This window comes from Drosophila santomea, chromosome X (genome assembly GCF_016746245.2).
Source record: "Drosophila santomea strain STO CAGO 1482 chromosome X, Prin_Dsan_1.1, whole genome shotgun sequence".
In the NCBI taxonomy this organism is placed as follows: Eukaryota; Metazoa; Arthropoda; class Insecta; order Diptera; family Drosophilidae; genus Drosophila; species Drosophila santomea.
The window spans coordinates 15,182,640-15,205,228 of NC_053021.2; the positions used below are offsets into that span (position 1 = coordinate 15,182,640).

Here is a 22,589-nt window from a genome sequence, read left to right on the forward strand (position 1 = left end):
GAGAATCAGGGGTAAAGATTTGAAAAATGTTGAAAATTGCTGGCTCCAGTTAGCATCTCTCAAGAGTCATTAGCTTTTGGATCTGGCTCTTGAAAACCCTTCCAGCGATTTGCTTCTTTAACGGGGGGAATCAGCCAATCAGCTGAGTTCGTCCGATTTTGCGGACTTTTAAACCATATATCTAATACACTTATTTGCGGGCCTTCACCGCACTTAGCATTAAGTCGTATTTTTATCCAGCGCAACAGTCAGGATTTGGCACTATGCACAGATGGCAAGGACAGTACAGTTTTACACCCACTGTTTTAACATGTTTTTTACAATTATCCTTTTACATTCAAACACCGATACCCAAATTCATTTGGTTATTTTTATGAATATGATAAGGAATACACACAATCAGTATAACCAAATTAAACAACAACGAAACAAAAACATCACAAATTACAGAAATTAATAATCATATATCTTTTTTGATTTCCTTTTCCATATTTATTTATGTACGAAAACCAAAAACCAAATGTGGTTTCAAAATCGGGAAAACCCAATCCGAATCAATCCAAAAATATGTTTCGATGAATGCAAATAAAAAAAAAAAAATATAAAATTACATAAAATATATAATAATCACTCACGCAATGATATATATAAATATATATCTACACAATAACGACAACAATCCAAAAAACCCACGCACACATCTCAAAAAATGTGTAATTTCATATATATAACTCACGCAAATCTCCACATCTATACACTGGTGTACAATTATCTTATATATAATGTATAATTTATATATGCGAACTTCACGTTTTATATGTCCTTTGCAATTGGCCACATCGGGAATGAATTGAAATCGAATTCAATCAACGTTCGTTCAAACAATAATAACTTCAACACAAACAACAACAACAACAACAACATAAAAACAACCAATAACAACAATACCATCTATGTAATTACAAATACCAAATGCAATGAATGTGCAACAAACTCTATATATGTCTCTCTCGATCACCAAAAACCACCACCAACCACTGTACCACTGATCCACTGATCCACTGATCCACCGATCCACTACCACAATCACCAATGCCACCAAATCACCAACGAATTTGTATATGAAAAAAAAAAAACAAAATATTTATATATCAACTCACTGAACCAATCAAATTCAAATTCAAACGATTATTATATGCAAAATGTGAACAAAAATCAAATGAAATCAATCGAAATCTGAAATGGAATCCCAATCGAATGAAATCGAATCAATCAACATATCGAATTAATCGACCAAATTAATCAAACAATCGATCAACAATTCAAATGATTCCAAATATATGATCATCATCTGAACATCTGAACGAATCGAATCAAAACCAATCCCATGCATGTGTATGTGTATGTCCTGCTACTGTGTGTCTGTTAATCAACCGCGTGCACGCACATATACACATGCATAATCGCATCCTTGCACGTGCACACACACACATGTGGCCGGCTTCCGGTGGCCGGTGTCCGTGTATGTGTGAACGTGGCTATATCTCTATCAATATATATCATCATCAACAACAACTACATCCGAACATCGATTACAACATGTACAACCAAACGACACAACCTGCAGCACGATGTAAGTACGAAACACTGTCTACACTGATTTTGCATTTATCCAAAAAGTTTTCAATGTGTATTCCAATACCAATCGATGAACTTAGATTCTTAAAACGCTTAAAACGCTAAGTAATGGCCTTCCACCTTCAGAAAAGCTTATTAATTACGATCCTCTAACTCTATTCACTATTCACTATTCACTATTAACTATGAACTATTGACTTTTCTATCATTTTCGTTGTGCCTAAGAACATCTGCCTAGTTTCATTTTAGTTCTTACTACAATAATTATTAACTCACCGACAATTAGCTCCATTTTTTCCGTGCGACACTATATATACTAATTTCACTTAGTTAAACCATCTCGCTTAAATTTCCTATTTTCATTTTAATTTCCGTTTCTGATTTGGCATTCCGATTTTCTGTTGCATAGCACACTACATTGCGATTTGTACTTGCTACTGTGTCTCTCTGTCTGTCACTATATCTATCTGTATTTTATGGTTACCTATAAACTGTCTTTTCTGTCTCCTGTAAAAAGTTGCTTACATAGGCTTATAGTCAAGCGATAATCAAAAGATAATGGTGGAATGTACAGCGAAAGGGTGACCCATGCATATATGTGTTGTCAAATCCTTGGGACTTTAGAAGCTCAAGTTCAAAGTTTCACAAATGTTCAAGAACTAATAACTAAAAACTACAAATAAGCATCCCTTTAAATAAGCATCCCAAATAAGCAGGCCAAAGTTTTTATATAAATATTAATGGCTTTATCTTAACGATCCTATTGTTGCTCATATTTTGAATCTAAAAGGGCTCTCATAATTCCAAAACAAATTGCCTTTAAATGGTTTTAGTTAGTACAAATAAGGTTTGTACTCATAAATAATTTCATCGTAATTATTGAATAAAAAATACCAGAGATTATGAGCAACTAAAGGATTCGGAAGCCAGTGTTATCTGCCTATAAGTTAGTAATACCCGAGTCTTACAATAGTAAGTCCATTTGCTGAAGTGCCTACAATATGCATAGGTATTATGCAACTTTTGTTCGAGTTTTGATCCACTTGCTTCCGTTTGGTTAACAGTGCACATGGACTTCTTTGGTTTAATCGATATTGCAATTTCACGACATTCGTCACCAATCCAGAACACACAACCCAAAACACTCGTTGCGAATAAACGCTTCACTCACACTGTCCATCATGCACACACAGAAGATATATATACGCAAAACCCCTTTTCAACCTGAGAATATCCGATATTGGATAATGCTTCGAGAAACTATTCGATATATAAACCGATATATAACCAAAGCCAGATCAAAATCAGCATCATTGCCATCATTATCACATCGAACTTGTGCATCGGATGAGGTATTTTCTGAACTGAGCTGAGCTGCCCAACAGTCGATCTGTTACACTGTAACTGTAAGTAGTCGCATTCGAAGTCGGCGAGTAAATTGCATTGAGGCCAACCAAAGAGGTACTTACATGAAAAACTGCAGGAACTGCGGCTCAGACTGGATTAACTTTTTAACATGCATATAGTATAGTACGTCTATCGAATTCTGTTGATCTTGAACAATCGTAAACTTGACTCTTCAAAAGCATGATTTCCAATACTGTCTGGTCTTTAGTTTAATATATATACAATATATATTTTTTTTTTTGCGTCTGTGATTGATTGAGAAAACCCCAGTCCATTTTCCGCCTGCTTCTGCTAGTTTTCTCTCTGGGTAATATTTTTTTTCGCCGGCTCAGCCAGTAGTTTCTTGCTATCATAAGACAGAGGATGGCTTTCCAGATATGCTTACTCCCGCCTCAAAAAAACGCCCAAAAAATAAGAAAAATAAAAAAAGTAAATTAATGCCCCCCGTAAGAAGAATTCTTTTTAACACCGCCACATTCAGTTTTGCTATGCTCACATCTTTCACCACCATGACTGCAACTTTTTAGTAGGGATTTGGATTAGCTGTCGTTACATCTCCTGCATGTTTCACATTTCACATTTTGCACCTTCAGATACACACATTCTGATTCCGATTCTAATCATTAACTCGAGTCACTCACACACTTGCGGTTTTGATCGTTCAATTCACTCGGAGTTTTTCTAAGCAATAAGTTTTTTTGGCTTCCGCTTACTAAACACACGCAACCCCAAATTCTTTTAACTGCTTAAGAAGTTTATAATGCTGAAATGTGTGGTTGTACTATATAGTTGCCTGCCTTGGTTGTTCCACCGCAGATCCTGCAAAAGGTCCTTACAAAAGTCCTGGGTAAGAGAGGTACCAAAAAAATAGAATAAAACATAAAAATATCCATTTGCGAGGTAACTTTCGGTTTTCGTAATTCATTTCGTCTATCAACCTTTCTGTTTTCAATACGTTTTTAATCAAAACCAACAGCCCTTGTAGAAGTGAATACAAAACATAATGCCTAGCATAACTAAGCCGATCTGCGTGAATAGAAACATCGATTTTTAGACCCTTGCTGAGCTGTAATTTCCCCAAAACCAAATGAATTAGAAAACAATCGAGACACTAGTACAATGACATACATATTTTACACACAACAACATAGAAAACTCTCTGCTTACTGATATTGATCTTGATCTATCTTTGTATGCCTGCTAGAAACTGCAGAAAACTTGTCCTACTAATTTTCAACTCTACTTTATTTGTTTTCTGTATTTTTCAAAAAAACAAAAAAAAAAATCAAACGAAACGAAAAAATCACAAAAAAAAATGTGTTAAAACCATTACGAAAATCAACAAATTGAACGCCGCCCAACGAATTTCGTTTGACCTGTGATTGATCGATCGTCAAACGTCTGAGTGCATATTAACTGCACTGAAAAAAAAAAAAACAAAACCAAAACCAATAAAAAACGAAACCAATTGAATGCAAAAAACTATCATAAACATTTCCCTGTTGTTATTCGTCTTGTAAATTGCAACGATCTGAACTACAAATCTGAATATCTGATTGCAATCGATTGCAAACTGCTGAATGATAAATTCAACAACACCAACCACTACTACTACTACAACTAACAACAACAACTACAACAATGATTGAACAATTGCCTGAGTCGTCAAAAAATAATATACATTGATAATATATATATATATATATTCAAATATATATACGAATCGTTTCTTGTGCGCTTTATGAGTTGTGTGCACATTGATTTGTCTCAAAACAAATCCAAAAATTTCAATTGAAAATGGTTTCTGACTAACAGGATGTAAGTAAACAAATCTATCCTAACAAGCTTTCTACTTTCAAAACTAACCAAAAACTCCAACATTAACGATGACAAACAAAACAATACAATTACAATATGATACAAACCCATGACACAACACTCTACAAAATTCTTTTGTCTAATTAGCAAATTTAGCCAACCTTAACTTCAACCAGAATGTTTACCACGAACCGTAATTCCCATTTTGAACTTAAATTCTTTATAATACGAGTAGATCGATCACATCGATGAATCATCTGTAGATTCATGTTCAACTTTCTTTTATTTATTCGCCCACTCTCTACGTAATTACTCCTAGCTAGTTAACCATATATATGAGATTACATATATATATATATATAAATAAATCAGCGAGTATAGCCAGGGCTGTGATCATCAACTATATATATGTATACTTGTGTGTACTTACCCGCATCCCTAATTTTCGATTTTTGGGTTAGATTAGTCCATCCAAGTTACTTTTAAGTGCGTCGTCCCAAGTTTCCCAAGACTCACATCTTCGCAAGGAACAACTGTCCTCTCTCTCAATATCAATCTCAATATCAATCTATATCTATATCTAAATCTAAATCGTAAATCTGTATAATAAATAATAGCCGCATAACCCGCAGAGCGATTCCAACTAGTACATATATAGCCGAGTGCAGAATCACAGGTAGTGATGTATAGCGCCTCTCTGCTTAGCTTTCATGCCATTCTATATCCCATACCCCGTGTATATAACTCTCGATCGAGGACTTGGAAATGTACACTGCGACGTTAGATGCTCTTTCATTTTTCGATCACACCAATCCACACACCAATGAATTTTGCAACAGGCAACGAGGACACTGTAGTGTGTCAGCACTTGCTACTCAAAAAACATCTAATATCCCCCCTTCATTCGCTCTAGACTCCGTAGTCTCTATATACTCTAAACACTCTCTAACTTTAAGTATATGCAAGCAAACTCATTAGTTAAGTACTCACACGCAATTCACATCCGAACTCCGATTGGCAATGGGGTAAACCCGAAATTGGCCTAAATTGATCCGAAAGAGATTACCTTACTAAGGGGTATCTGTGATAATGTAAATGCGAATAACTTTGAACTTTGATCTTTTTTTGGATAACAATTAAGCGCGTTTTCAGGACTACCCCGTTATCAATGCCGTTCGGTATGGAATTCACCTTTGTTTGTTTCAGTGTACATACGCAATATTAATATATAATTACCAATAGTATAAAGTATATATATATATATATATACATATAAATAATTCCATGTTCTACAGCGTCGAGTCGAACGTGATTTATCAATGCAGATCCCACGGTGAGGCGGTATGCGTCCTTAAATCAGCGGTTGAAGTGTCGGTTAGCATCTTAACCGCCACTTAATGCCACATTCACACATCGCGCATGATCGGTCGCAAAGCGGGGATTAAATGAAATCATGAAATCCTGGTTTGCAGCCGCCCATGCGACGATTCCAACAGCTGATGCGTAAAATATTTTGGCCAAAGACCCGTCGATTTCGACATTTCCATACAAAATGTACACTGTACAAAAACTGTACAAGCAACTAGAGTACTGCAACGTTCACTCTCCCCACAAAAAGGGAGCATTTCATTGTACATAACTTACCCAACTGTTGTACTGTCCAATTGGTTTTTCGCCAACCTAGGCCCATCTAAAATTCAATTAAAATTCAAATTCAATTTCAATTTACGTACATTTGTAGAACACGCCTCGCATGTTCCACTTTTTACCTTGGGACGATTAGATTAGACGAAGAACTAATAATCAAAATGTTGAGAATACCAATTAATACGTTAATAAGTACCCACGCACATACATCGCTTTTCCAAATTTCCTCCTTAGACGAACAAACAAATATGTGTCATTTTTCTACTACGTACAGTTTGTTAATTAGTTTTTGGCAGATGGCCACGCACAAATCACTACTACTACTTTTTGGGTGATAGTCTAAACACAAGACACTGTAACCGAAAAACACAAACACTGATACAACGCACCAAATACCAATTAAATAGTTTACTTTTCGTTTTGCTGATCAATTTTCCGAATTTGTATATTACAATTACGATTGCTGTACAAATGGTTTAAATGATAATTCATTTTTGTTTAGCATTTGTCCTCTGTATAGACATACTATCAGTAAATTCCAATTGGATTGTCTGTCATTGCTTTGGTTTCGTTTCTGTTCCATTTGTGATAGAGCAAACAACTAACTAAAATAGCTTCAATTATTTACTTTGTTTGTAACGTACAACTAACCAATGAAACTACTTACTACTGCCACTTCTATTCTATGTATGTAACTCTCTACCTTTTACTTACTACCTACCGAAACATACTACTGCACTTCACCTAATACAGCCTAATACAACCTACTCTTACTAACTACTTGCCACCTACTACTGCTACTAACGGAACGAGCAACTAACTACTAATTACTAATTACCTACTACTAACTACTAAATACCTACTACTAATTACCTACTACTTAGTACCTACTGCATACTGCTACTACTATCATTCGATAGCTTAGATTGAAATGCATCGAATCACGTAGATCGATGGCGACGCCTTCTAGATCCTTGAGTTCCCCTAAGTTTCCCCGAGTTTCCCCAAGTTTCCCTGAGTTTCCCCGAGTTTCCCGAGTTCCCTGGATTCCGTGAGCCGAGCTCATTGAATCTTCGCACTGTAATGATGGGAAACTTGCAAGCAGTCTCTAATGCCAATTTCCTTATCCGTTCTGTTTTCTCTCTCTCTCGTTTTTTATTTGTTTGTTTGTCTCTTCGACTCTCTTCTTCTTTGGCCAATAATATTTTACAGTCGAACTCAATCAACGTCGGCTTCCTGCGTTTATTTCGAGCGGCGCGACTTATCAAATTACTTCGACAAGGATACACGATTCGAATTCTGCTGTGGACATTTGTGCAATCCTTTAAGGCACTGCCCTATGTCTGTTTGCTTATAGCCATGCTATTTTTCATATACGCCATTATTGGCATGCAGGTAAGTCCAAAACCGGAAACGGAAGTCCCGATTTCCGAAAACGATTAACGATAAACAAAATGGTGGATTTTTTTTGTATTAGCTAGGGTTAAATAGGCATTCTCCACTGTCAAATGCTTTTTGGGGTGATGAATGAATAATCGGGTGCAATAATGTGCAATAAAAAATATCACATAGCATAAGTAACTAGTTTTCTTGTTTGGTTTTTGCATTACTAACTTTTCAATTAGCTCACTAGAGTAGAGACAAATACGAGGATATTGGTTTTGTTTCAAGCAAATAATACAAATACATGAATTCAATTCAATTCAATTATAATGTCTACATGGAACCAAAAGGTTTTCGGCAACATTAAATATGATCCGGACACGCAACTCAACCGCCACAATAACTTCCAGTCGTTCTCCGGTGGAATCATGCTGCTCTTTCGGTAAACGAGAACTGTAACCTAGTTAGCAATAGTAACTAAATAGCGATTACCCAAATTGATAAAGGCACCACAGTCACCTATATACTCTTAACTCTAACTCTAACTCTACTCAACATCAATACGTAGTCATATGTCGAGCCACAATTCGATATAATCGTACTGCTACTGTGATTGTGGTGCATTCGGTCGGTGTAAATTTACTAGAGGGCATCCATCCATCCGCTGTGGTTTTCATAATCTATCCGTAAAACTAAAATGCCAAACTACTCGTATAACCATCAATTCGTAGTCTGTTTGAATCAAATGAAATGAAATTAAAAAGCTTATGCATATGCGATATAAATCGTGGATACAGTTTATGCGTTTGAAAGTTGTTTGATCCGTATTGTTTGCAGTTGCAGTTGAGATTTGTGACTTTGAATCAAGCTACATATTCGTACATATTCGTATTGGTAGCTTTGATTTTTATACCTTTCCATTATCCCGATCTCGTTTCTATCACTAATCGAATGTGAATGTAGCTTTTCCATAGCACATTTTATTTTAATGTTGTACATAGATGCGCTAGTTAATGAAGTTCCTATGAATCCTATGTTCCTTTAATATTTGTGTGTTTGCAAGGATGCCAGTCGTGGCATCTGAAAAGCTGAAAACTTTCCCAATTTCCCAAATCGAATTGAGTTGGCATAAAAATCGATCAAACAATAACAGATTCATAATAATAACAGTGTAATAATTGTTTAGTAGATGTGATTCAAGCAAAGAGTCTCTGGTTTTTCCTAATTGTAAAATATATGTTATATATTAAATAATAGTACTATTAGGAAAGTAATAATTAATACTTGTAAAAACTATACAGCTTAAAAAGAGAGTAAACTCATTAAGTAAATTGACTAAAATAGTAAATGGCATAAATGCTAAGTGCAAGGATGTAAAACCTTTGAAGAACTGCTTTTCTTTGTGGATGGTAGCAGAAGTCCTTATTGTTTGCAATTATCATCATTTGGCTTACGTTTTTGTGGGCTCAGTAAATAGCACAAATATAAGTATAATTTAGAATTCTGTAAATCGTTTAGTAAGCTTGTTAATTAGCCGAAACTTGATTGGATTCGTGAGCTGCTGAGTAAATGAAATAAGTGTTAACCGTTCCCATTTTGACTGTCATAGAGTTTTAGCTATGCAACTCAATTCCCAAACTATCCAATCAAACACACCCACACATCCACATCGACTTTGCAAATCGGGGCAAGTGGGCGGGGCACACATTGTAGTCCTTATAGTCCTGATCGTCCTGAATCACTCACACATGGATTTGCCGTTTTTTTTGGTCAGGATTCGCGGGTTTTTCCATTCGTAGTAGAGACAGCATTGTGGAGAATATTGAATATAATTGAGGTGAAGACGGAATCTTAATCTGAATCCGAATCTGTGTAATGTGAATAACGAATATAACTTAACCATTTCAGTTACTAAACAAAAAATGAACCAATAATCAATGCATTCTTTACCGATATCTGAATCGTGAATAGGTGTTCGGGAATATCAAACTAGGTACGGTGGAAAATTCCATTACTAGACACAACAACTTCCAATCATTTGAGCAAGGCGTCATGTTGCTATTCAGGTACGTAACTCCTAGATCTCTCCAGTCATTTCTTACAAAACCCAACAAAAAGTTTCGACTCTCAGTACTTAAGTTAATAGTTATACATTTAATACAAGTTAGCGTAATTTAACTTTACCACTTTCGCGCTCTAACATAACTTATAACTAAATAGTACGTCAATAGATTAGCGATAGGGTCCATCTATAAGGTGGTTAGCACCCTAAAAGTGACAAACCCTAGCAACAACGATATGTGTGAGTTATAGATACATATATATATTTAGAAATTCGTAGCCTTATTAGGGGATTTTCTTCAAATTCTAGCTCTTGGATTCTCCCATAAGCAATTTCAAACTTCTAACCCATTTACATACCTCGAAGTTATATAGAAAATTCTAGATTTTAGAACCACTCGCTTAGCATATACTTATGTAACCCTTATATGGTTTCTAGTACGATGAAATTTAACTTTTTCGAGCTTCTCCAAGCTGATCGCGGAGTAAATCGGATTTGTGACAACCTTATAAGCGGTGGTAAATCCATAACTACAATATAAAACCACTCAGATCTCGAACCTATTTCATTACATACTCGTACATTCGTTTTGCGTAACAACAATTCAAGTTCTTTGATACCTGTGTAAGTAGATTGAGTTCTAGAGTTGTGACACTGATTCAACAAAAAAAAAAAAAAAAAACTGGAATATACGTATACATATATGTAATATCTATGTATTTACAAACCTGTAGAGCTCTACATACATATATTATTATTGAAAAATTACTACATTTGAGCGCAGCTTGATTTTTCAAAGTTTGCACTTTTCGTTGTTGCAGTTAATCAGTTGAGATTTAAATGAAAGTTCAATAGTTTTACAGTATTGCTGGTAATTTACGTTATAGCTACTTATATATACATACATATACATATATAGCTGTTATATACTTGTACGACGCAAAACGATTTGCCCATCCCAACTTATATTTCTCTATATCTACATAAATATATATCGCTATAGTTAATAGCAAAGTTAATAGAACTCTCGATTGAAATTTGAAATATGTATGTCTGTATGAAATTCATCTAACTCATGAAACTCATGAAACTCATCTATGGAACTCATCTAGCTTATTAACACCATAGCTCTAGGTATGAAAAGTCTGTATGAATAAAAACCTTAACTCCCATTGGCATAAATATCCGTTTGTCCGGAAATTCCGCTAACTGCCAATCATAAGTAATTTTAAATCGTAGCTTAGTCTGTATGTAAAACAATCTTTATAGATCTATAGAGTATACTGAGCAAAAAATAGTGCTAGCAATTCTGAACATATAACCAGAGTCAGAATCTAGATTATCATACCGATTCCAAATTGTTTTTGTTTTGTCATTTCACTCAATGGCCTAACTTTAGAGCATATAGTATACTTAATGTGTTACTGAGAACTTGTAAGCTTAATAATAATTTAATGGTAATTACATAGAATAGCCATGAGAAGCAATATATTTCAGGGTTCTCGTGCTATGCAATCATTGCGATCCCTGAGATATATGGCGATATGTGTCCATCGTTCGTAGATAGCTAGGTTTGCTAGCAACTAGAACTTGAAGAGAGTGCATACGTATACCTCGTAATCATACATAGATATATAGAGTAAGCTTTATACCTACTACATCGTTCAGCAATCCCAAATATACCCCCGCAGTGCCCCCCCGTATGTATATACACTTGAACACTTGAGCCTGGCAGTTGTGCCAGCTATCTCTGTAAATACCTAGTAGTTGCCATATAATACATATTATACATACTATATATACTATAAAGCCATCTAGAGCATTTTCGTACCGACCAATCCCAATCCCAATCCCAATCAATCAAACAAAAACACACATGTAGAGCTGTAAGTCTGACCCCAATTGGCGCAATAATTAACTCAACTTGTATATTGCATATGCAACTGAACTGAACTGAACTGTCGAACCGATTGACACACACTGCACACCACATCGTACACACACCACAGGTGTGCAACTGGCGAGGCATGGCCCAACATAATGCTGGCATGTTTGAAGGGCAAGGCCTGCGACGATGACGCCGAGAAGGCACCTGGGGAGTACTGCGGATCCACACTGGCCTACGCCTACTTCGTATCGTTTATATTCTTCTGCTCCTTCCTGATGCTGAATCTGTTCGTCGCCGTCATCATGGATAATTTCGATTATCTCACCAGGGACTCCAGCATATTGGGTGCCCATCACTTAGACGAATTTGTGCGCATATGGGCGGAATATGATCCAAATGCGACGTAATTATCTGTTTAATATAAAATCATAAACACCACCAACACCACCAACACATTTACCCCCTCAAACCTTAAGTTCTGTTCCTATGATTTCACTTTGATTTCCCTCTACTTCCGTCATTCGAGCCAATCTCCTCGGCTGCCCTTCTATATATTAAACGATTATTATTTGGTCGTATTTGATTCATACTCGTTGGTTGACATCGCTCCCGAGCGGCTTTGTGCACAAGTTGAGCTTAAGTCCTATACAAGGATAGCAAGAAATGAACAAAGGATTGGGTAAAATGCAATGCCGAGTACTTGATTTTTCTTTCCTTTTTTCCTCGCATGAGATAAACCCGTGTGAGCTGCACGATATCAATATACCGATATAACACAATTTACACTGTTTTCTGCACGGTATTCACATTTCACAAAATGGCTAATTGATAATGTGAGTGCTGGGTGAAACATAGTCCGTACACTCGACTATAGATATGAACTTACTGTTACGGAGCAACTAAGCATCTAACTCTTGTTGTGTTCCCCGGATAACTAGTGGAAAAATACACTACACGGAAATGTACGACATGCTGAAGAACATGGATCCACCGTTGGGCTTTGGCAACAAGTGTCCCAATCGACTGGCCTACAAGAAACTGATTAGAATGAATATGCCACTGGACGATGAATTGAGAGTTCAGTTCACCACAACGTTATTCGCTTTGATTCGCGAGAATCTCAGCATCAAAATGAGAGCGCGTATGTATTTCTATCAATAGTTACTAATTACAATGTACATATCTTTCAAAGTATTAGTTTGCAAATGGCATGTTCAGAAATCGTTGTTAATAGTTTAGAGATGCAATACTTCTATTGTGTAATCCGGATTTATGTTTATGTTTATGTTATGATTTGTGCACTAATCGTGTTTATCTCACCATCAGCTGAGGAGATGGACCAGGCGGACATGGAACTGCGGGAGACCATCACGAACATCTGGCCATTGCAGGCGAAGAAGATGCTGAACCTGCTGGTCCCGCCCAGCGATCAGCTCAACAAGGGCAAACTGTCAGTGGGTAAAATCTATGCAGGTTTCCTCATCCTGGAGTCCTGGCGCAGCACGCGGTTCGGCCAACTCGATTCGGGAATGCCGGTAAGCCACTCAAGAAACCCATCCATCCAGCCCCTGAACACAAACTACCGCACAACTCCAGTTGCGTAGAGTCAAAGATATCCAGGCAGGATATTACTCAGTTTTATGGTACCCACTTAAGGAATCTTTAGGCATCCGTAAGCCCCGAAACTTAGGCAGATTTATTCGGAGTACACATCGATCTATGATAAGTCCACTGTCCTGCCAGAATTAGGAAGATATATAAGTCAAATATCTATCGGTCTTTTGGAAAGTTCAAAGCACTTTAAGTTCACATTGCACTTTCAAGAAATCGCCCTGAATTACAAGAAAGCGTCACACAACTTTCAACTTTCCCTTACTATGTAAATACCTATACTTTTCAAAAATACATATATGTATATCTCAAGTCTACAGGCTTTTTCGGCTTAAGCTGTTTAAAACATACTTTATTTGGAATGAAAGGTTTTATAATCCGCATTTAAGGCGGGAAAATCCTATCTTCGGAAACGCTTATGTATATAACACAGAAACTTACTATATACTACAAAATAAGGTTTACTTATATATGGCATTATTCAATAACAAGTATTTTACCATAGAATATAAACCTATTTAGGGCGATTTTTCCGCTTAGGAACAAAGCTTGATTAAAACTTTTTCTCTACCACAAAACAATTTTACATTTTGAATCTAAACGACACCAACCACAAAATATTCTATAAAATCTATATAACATGGAATAAATATGTGATATTATGATTTCTCTTCTCATACAACTGAATATGAACTCCTTCATTGAATAACAACAATTAAAATTAAAAAAAAAAAAATACAAACAAACGTTAACAAATTAAACGAAATAATGCAAAATATGCAGAACTGGAAGGAGGTATATAATTAATTTTATATGCAACCTCATGTTTATCACATTTGTATATACAATACCCTATATATTGCGCACATACATGCCCGTTTGTATGTGAGACAAGTACACGAATCTTAGAAATACACAATCGCATTTATATAACCACATGCGAGTACTTGCGATTAACCACATATATTACAAACTATGTGTACTCGCAGCTGCCCTTAATTGGCTTAATTAGGCCCGATCAGATCCGATCTCAAATCCATATATATATACCATATATATTTTACTGACAAAATTTGAAATTATCTACGGGCAGTCATGTGGAAGCAAAAGGGGCGGATCCAGAGGGAAATTGCAGAGGAAGTGGAAATTAATTCTGATTAATTCGATTGTAATTAGTATAGAACTCTTGGATCTGCCACTGCATGGGTTGCATATTTTTCTCCCTTTCGATTCGAATCCATTTGAATGTTTCCAAATCGGGAGCAGAAAGTATTGCAACCCAATGGGGAAGACGGTGAAACTTAACTCGTATAATGAGTCAGTAGAAGTCGAGTATCTTTAAGTACTATAACTACATACTCAAATATATATACCTACAAATATATATATCGGTAGAGTTGAGAAGTTCGTATTTTGATTCTCCAGTTTGCGATTGTATGTTCGTTCCAAGTAGATACGACAATCAAAAAAATAATTAAAAAACAGAGTTAACTTCGTTACACAAAACTGTATGTATTGATACTTAGATATTTCTAGAGGTTTGCCATTTGTTTTTACACAACGTCAACACAAGAGAAAATCCGGAAACATACAATATCCGCCAAATTAGTCGTATTACTAGTGGGACCACTAAAAAGGTCAAGGAACATTAACACACAACCACTTTATCTCCAAATCTTACCACTCACGGGTTCGCTTTTACACAAAATTGTGCAAAATGTACTTGATTCGATAAAATTAAGGAAAAAGCGAATCCATGTGGGCTAAACACACACGTATTGAAATAATTAATCAAAATGTTTTATCTGTTATCCTGTTTTGGTGCACAACACACAAACGATCAATTGACAACTCAAAATTGAAATTAAAAAAAAAAAATGCATAATTGACATTTGGTCCATGTTCTACTGAACTGAAAATAATAATTGGACAATGTGGTTACGATTACATCGTAAACTACATCGATGATCTATGATAGCGGAAGAAGCTGGAGCACGACGATGAGCATAAATATAGCCCAACGGCAGTCGAGGAGCCGGTATATAATATATTTCCATATATATACGAGTATACCTATCTATCTTTCGCTTGGTTTTACTTTCGCCTTTTAAATACGAAGCTCCTCCTCTTCCACATGTTTTGCGTCTACTACTTTTGTACAACCAACTGTTTCACCATTCTCGGCTAGAGGCATGTTTTGCATACTCGCCTAAGTGCAATAATATCACTAGGAAACCAGCATAAGCCTGCCTACCTACCATCGTATATAAGAAAAACTAAAATATCCAAACCGAAAACACACCTATATCCTAACTATAATTATAATAATAATAATCCAGCTGTAGATGAACACCCAACTGCAATGCCATGGTCATGTTTCGCTTAACACACCCACTAGTCAAGCACACTTTAAAATAGCCATAGAAGAGTGTGCACTTTGCAGGGATAATTCCCCTGATATTCCTGATACACCTGATATAGGTCGCCTGCTTTTTAACTACCCCAAAGGACCTCCTAAGGTCCTGGCAAAAGCTTTAATTACTAGGCTTCTCCTTTAGAGCTGGAATGGCGCAAGTGATGATGCAAGTTCTCATATAGCAGCCAGTCCTTCGTCCTTCAAAGGACTTTAAACGAAGGACTTTAAATATTAGTTTCATATAAGAAAAATCGATATATATTACAAATAAATGGTGCGTTTTGAATGGCGAAATTCATTTTTAAATGCAGAAATTCGGAACCAATTGAAGATTGCAAAAGTCTTTCGATCAAGATTACGATAAAAACATTATTGTTTAGGGCTCTGCGATTTTAATAACTATTTTTACATTGTGGAACGTCTAAGTCCTTGTGTGTTGATGCATTTGAAGTAATTGTAATTGTCCTTTAGTTTATTGTACACTTTACAAAAGTAAAGCACTGTTTTTAAGTATGAATCCGGACTGTTGCACTCAATCGCAAGTCTGCATTTTAATATACCGACCAAATATATATATACTTAACCTTTGACACAAAGAACTCTAGACCATCTGTATATATTGGAATTTGATTAGATTGAAAGATTGAAAGTGGATTCAATGAAACCACACTTTATATGAACTAGGCCTTTTGTGATAGTATCAGGCAAATGTCCTATATTTAATATTTTCATTTACCAGTCGAATTGCCACTGAATTTCTTGTAATCTTTTCTGCTGAATAGGCATGCTTAAGGTAACCAAGCGATCGCATCAATTTAAGACACTAATTCAAAAATTAATAAAACAAAAGCATGGAAGAATGAAATCGGTCAAGTTTTTGTATGCCAATATGCCTATATGACATGAAACCGAGAATAGAAAACAACAACGATTTTTGAAAGGGGTAATTAATATTTATTATAAATTAAAAAAAGAAACATTCTACTTAGCACATCATAAAAACTACGATTTCCTAAATAATCATCTGGTTGGTAAAAGAAAATTTCAAAAATGTAGGTCCAATGTCATATGGGCATGTAGGATTAATATTAATTTGGTACATCCATTTAAATGCCATACAAGTATAAGTTATATTTTACTTTCCCACAAGATAGTTTATTCTTTTGTTACTCATAGACAAAACTTTGATAAATCTCGTAATCACATGTTTGGTTGACCATTTCTCTAAATCGGCACATAATAATAATAATAATAATACCAACAATATTAAAAACAATCGTAACAATTTTGTCTCATAGCGGTACCTCTTAGATTTTCTTTAAATCATAGTGAGTTGTAAAAATGTTTGCGCATGCTTTTACCATATTAAGCAAGCCTCTCTTTTAAGCTATTTATGAAATCTTAAGCGAAAGCATCTCTTATACAACATTGCCTCCTCAAAAACCAACCTACATAATACCGACACAATCCCGAATAGAGCTTGACACATCTCGAAATGCTACTATACTATACCATACCTCAATGTAAAGATATTAAGCTGGGGCCATCGCTCCATTATTAACAATCGTACATATGTATAAACCAAATATATACTATGCATATGTACATACATACAAGTATATGCGATAATAACGATACTTTTGATTATCATTTCTGTTCTGTAATCTTCTTATACTTTTTAATTACTCTATAATAATTCTTACATTCCATTTTCAATGCTTATACAAAAAACAAAAACCAAAACAAAAAACCAAAACAAAAACCAAAACAAAAACAAAATCAAAACCAATCCCAATGCGTTGCAATGTTACTACATCAAATATTCACCAATCACCCAACTTTAACCACAACTGTGTCTACAATAAACAACAATTTAATTGAATTGCAACACTATCTGAAATCTGTATTTCTACAACTTAAAAAAAAAAAAACAACTACAACTAAAAAAAATATATATATAAAAACAAAAATACACGAAAAATATTCATGAAAACGAACTGCAACGAACGAAACCAAACTAATACCGAATACGGAACGGAATGGCAATTAAAACCACTGCACTTTCCTGTCTACCAAATCAATGGCCAATCGAAACAATCCGAACAATCCGTAGAAACAATCATTCTTTAACTGCCTCCTCGATATGGCCGCCCTTGACAAAGGAGGATCGCGTCAGGGCTCCATAAGTTTCGAGCCGAATGGGGAAGGAGCCGCCAACTCACAAACACATTTGTTAGCCAGCACGCACCACCACCACGCAAACGGTGATGCCGAACACAACAGTTTGGCAACACTGGCACGGCGGAGTACGATCAGAAAGCGATCAGTTAGGTAATTTAAACCAGCTTCAATCTTAACCATAGTCCGTAAAGTGCCAAGTATCACACCCATCGTCATTGCCATCGCCATCGCCATCGCCATTATAACCATTTGAGCTCATTCATTTGTTCATTATCATCCATAAAACGAGACAAGTGGTCTTCTTTATACAGATACATACTATATCTAAGCTCTGAGCTCGTTCCCGGAATATCTATTCCGCTTTGCGCAAAAAAGTATGCTACAATATCTTCCGCTGTAACTTCCTTTTCCCAGACTGACGAACAAGTCAACGAGCGCTTCCGCCAAACATTCTCTATAAAGTTTTAGGATCCTAACATCGTTATAATTCCCAACATTTCAACAGCTGCTCGCTTGTTAACCCTAACTAACTAAACTTGTTCCTAAATAAGTGAAAGCTGCTCTTCGAAACTCAGATCTAATCTCGATATCTTCCTTGAAAATGAGTCAGTAATTTCGCTGATCGTGAAGGACCACAGCATACATTCAACATACATATGTACATGCATAAGATAACTTTCGCTTCACAACACTATCGAAATCCAACTACTACTACTACTACTACTAACAACAACAACACTTACCAACACTATTAGCAACTAACTACAAGATCTTTGTGCCTTTGCGCATTCTTCAACATTGACATAAGTAAATTGTTTTTCTTCTAATTTTTAAATATTTCAGAAACAAAAAGGTGAATAAGTTTGATAAACTCCAAGCGGTAAACCAAAATGAAATTATCAACAAATTTTACTAATCCAAAAATAATAATTAATTGTGTATTATATAAATTTATGTGAATACTCTTTGTGTCCATACTCCGTTTCCGATATAAATGTTGTTCACAAAACCGATTAAGTCAAGTAATCAACTAGTACCTTTAAATACATACATACTCACTCATAAGTATATGTATAGCTGTACGCGCCCATGTACGACGTATCTATGACTATGTACAATATGAATATATAATATATAATGTGCCAGATATTGCCGAGCTCCACATGCATAAATATGACTATATGAATATATAAATACATACATACATCATATATACATGCGCACATGTGTGTACTGCGTACTCAACCTACTATAAAACTTTAATTTGCGTTTACTCAATAGTGCAATACATACTCGTACCTAAATGTTGCATAGCAATTTAACAACAAAAAAAAAACAATAACATTAGAAACGCAAAACTTGGCTTAGTACTCGTACTCGTACTCAATGTTGTAATTTGATCGTTTCTATAACCACTAAATGTACTCCCATGTACTTAGGCATCCTTGGTTCGTTGGTTTCTTGGACAAGTTGAGCAGTTAACAGTGGCAACGAACAGCAAACCGAAAGGCTCTGGCAAAGCTCCACTCAGCCCCAAATAAATCACAGTCCGATTTGGCCGTCCGATCCCACATTCAGTTCTGAAAATGAATGAAAGATATGTGGTTTGAACTTTGAAATCTCACTCTTCTGACAAATAGCCTCTTCATTGAATAGTTTATTTCTATTGCAAACCTGAAAGTTGACTTGTAGTTGAAAAAAGCGGACTTGCAATCGTTTTTCTCCCCCATTCCAATGAGTGTGAGAGCCCGTTTCACCAACTGGTTTGCCAGGTCCTTTAGGAAAATAGTGTAAGCATAGGCAGAAGTGCAATAACATCTTTGGTTTTCACGTACAAAACATGCCAGCAATGTATGATTAACTCACCAATCCCCAGTACAATTGCGACCTAGACATATCGAGACACCTTCATTCTTACACCAGAAACTGCGAATTTCCCACTCTCAGATCAAGTCTGCCACATTAACAATTAAGAATTAACCATTGAAAATTGACAATTAACAATCGTTGATAGCAATTCGCATGAGGCGTGCCAGCCATGTGAAATAAGTTGGCGGTTCTAACTCTGTTCCCACTCACAGCCTTTTGTGCAAAGTCCGATAATCTTCAATCTTCAAACTGACAGGAATATCGCGTCACTTCTAGTTGTCACTTTCAGTGTTACCGACTTCCGGTTGGACAGTGGAACTGAGAACCGGAAGTGACCTGATACACTTTTCTACGTACACATAAAGCCTTGCGGAGGAAAACCTTCCAGTTTGGTAGGAAGTGGTTAATCAGAAGGTTAATCTTTAGTCACTCTTAGGGCAACTCTAACACTATAACACATAACTAGAGAATGGCTTTTTCTCTTAGAGTCAAAGCCAGCCACTTAGCACACAAATTGTAACTTGTATTGTAATGGTTTAGACTTAAAGTGAGGCGAAGATCTCTGATTATTGATTTCTAGCGAGTTTTCCCTCTAGTTACACATATAAAGGCGGCTTTATGTGTAGGTAGTAATTGTTTTCGAATTTCGATTTGAATGTAATAAGTATACAGTTTTGGTATTTGAATGTTATTCGTAAAGTCCAATCACGAATGCGAAACGGTTTGTGAACGGTAAGTAAGTTCGTCGATTGCAAATCAATTGGCGCTCGATGCAGCTGCTCTTTCCACGACCCAAATAACAGGAGCAATTGGAAAAGGACTCAGGACTCAGGACCTGACCAACACCCATTACCCACCATTACACCACACATTTAACCAACGAATTTTGACTAAGTAGTGCATGCCTGTAGTTATAGTACATATTTGCCTAGCTTTCAATATTCCGCCTTATTATATGTATCACTGCTTTATCAACTACACGCTATCAACACAATCACTTGCATGCCTAGCAATCCTTTTTATCTTGTAGATATATCTTGTAGCGAAAATCTGGCAAATCTACACTATCCAGATGCAAAGAGCGATTGCTGTTTCTTCGTATTTTGCGTTTCACTTCTTTTGTACTACATCATATCACCGTAAATATAGGACAGTAAACCAAAAAACCAAAAAAAAAAAAGAGAAAACAAATAACGTAGACAAAGTCGAAAGTTAAACAATTGGCGTAATAAGAAACGCAAAATGGCAGTCATATCATTTTCAGAAAAAAATATCTCAAGTATGAGAAGACATCCAGTCGATTACAAGAGAACCCAAAACCAATAATTATCTAGAGAAAGTGACCAAGTATATATGTATATGTATACTCCCGAGTAGTGTATGGAATTCCTTAAATGTTACATGCCCTAAAATAGGTTAAACATCAAATACAAATACCAATATAATCCCACATTTAAGAACCCTTCTATACAAACTAGTACAATTGAAAACGCATTTGAATATGTATTTTGTTGCAGTGGAGTAATGATTGCTTTTGTTTACTTTTATATACCGTATATACCGTATACTACCCCCCCTAACAACTATATCCCACAAAGTAAGCATACATGTCTCTATGTATATTTATTTTGTAGCATTATATACAAGTACAAGCATATAAACATATCTATTGCCAACGCTCCATTACGGGGCATTGGACAACTATAGTTCTAAATTTATAAATACACAGATATACCTAAACTTACGTATCCCTGCAATGAATGAATCCACAAGAAATCGGTCTAGAGGAGTCACCCAAAAATATGAAATCTATAGAAATGCTGTGCAAATTAGAATCGATTCGACCATCTGGAAGTGTTTCCCCCAATCGAAACCAACCACCACCTGCTTTTCCCCCAACCTAAAAACCCCAACTCCGAACTTCAAACTCCGTACCCCAAACTACTTCTCAATCTTTTCGGACTGATTTCGAGTGGTAGCATTCATGGTGACCCAGTTGGCTGACTAAAACGTTCCACCATCATCTTCCAACTAGATGCTGGAGCTGCAGGACGCATCGAGACACCCATCGCAGGAGTCGCTAACCGGTGCCGATGCTGGCCATCTACATCCTGGACATTCGTACATGAATGGCCATCGGCGATCGCCTAGCCTGAGGTAAGAATAATACATTTACTTCTCAATTATGATTAATGATTAAACCCTTTTATGCATTCTGCAGGCACAACGGCTCTCCACTGGCCAGATCTCCGAGTCCTCGACGGCGTGGCCATCAATACATACATCATGATATCGGGTTCTCCGATACCGTATCTAATGTTGTAGAGATGGTCAAGGAGACTCGCCATCCTAGGCATGGCAACAGTCATCCGCGGTATCCAAGAGGTATTTATTGGCTCGATGGCCCATGGCCCATGGCATTATAACCATTAACTACTACTACTACTACTACTACTACTACTACTACTACTACTTTCAACTGACTTTCGTGCGTGTGTGTGTGTGTGTGCGCTGGTGGTAAGCCAAATGATCTGGTTAGGGATTTACGAACATTATCCTGTATTCTCGATTTGTCCTTTCTCCGATGTTGCCCTTAATCACTATCGTATCCATTTGAGATCGGCTTGCCACACAGGGGCACACACAGAACCAGGGACTTGGACACTCCA

General features: G+C 36.2%; 1 protein-coding gene across 16 annotated transcripts in view; it reads left to right on the forward strand.

Annotated features, from left to right (window-relative positions):
* Window positions 1–22,589, forward strand: part of LOC120457125 (voltage-dependent calcium channel type A subunit alpha-1) — a 50,360-nt gene that overhangs the window by 23,968 nt on the left and 3,803 nt on the right. For 4 of the 16 annotated variants that reach the window (XM_039644355.2, XM_039644353.2, XM_039644354.2 and 1 more), the window contains exons 20-26: window positions 7,723–7,905; window positions 9,865–9,959; window positions 11,965–12,246; window positions 12,782–12,984; window positions 13,170–13,378; window positions 21,956–22,077; window positions 22,142–22,305. In XM_039644355.2, the coding sequence (XP_039500289.2) occupies window positions 7,723–7,905; window positions 9,865–9,959; window positions 11,965–12,246; window positions 12,782–12,984; window positions 13,170–13,378; window positions 21,956–22,077; window positions 22,142–22,305 (1,258 nt within the window). Of the gene's footprint in view, window positions 1–1,627; window positions 1,634–4,860; window positions 4,864–7,722; window positions 7,906–8,243; window positions 8,336–9,864; window positions 9,960–11,964; window positions 12,247–12,781; window positions 12,985–13,169; window positions 13,379–15,432; window positions 15,493–17,983; window positions 18,202–18,894; window positions 18,932–21,955; window positions 22,078–22,141; window positions 22,306–22,589 lie in introns of all 16 variants that reach the window. The other 12 variants (XM_039644358.2, XM_039644359.2, XM_039644360.2 and 9 more) reach the window with 6 other exon arrangements.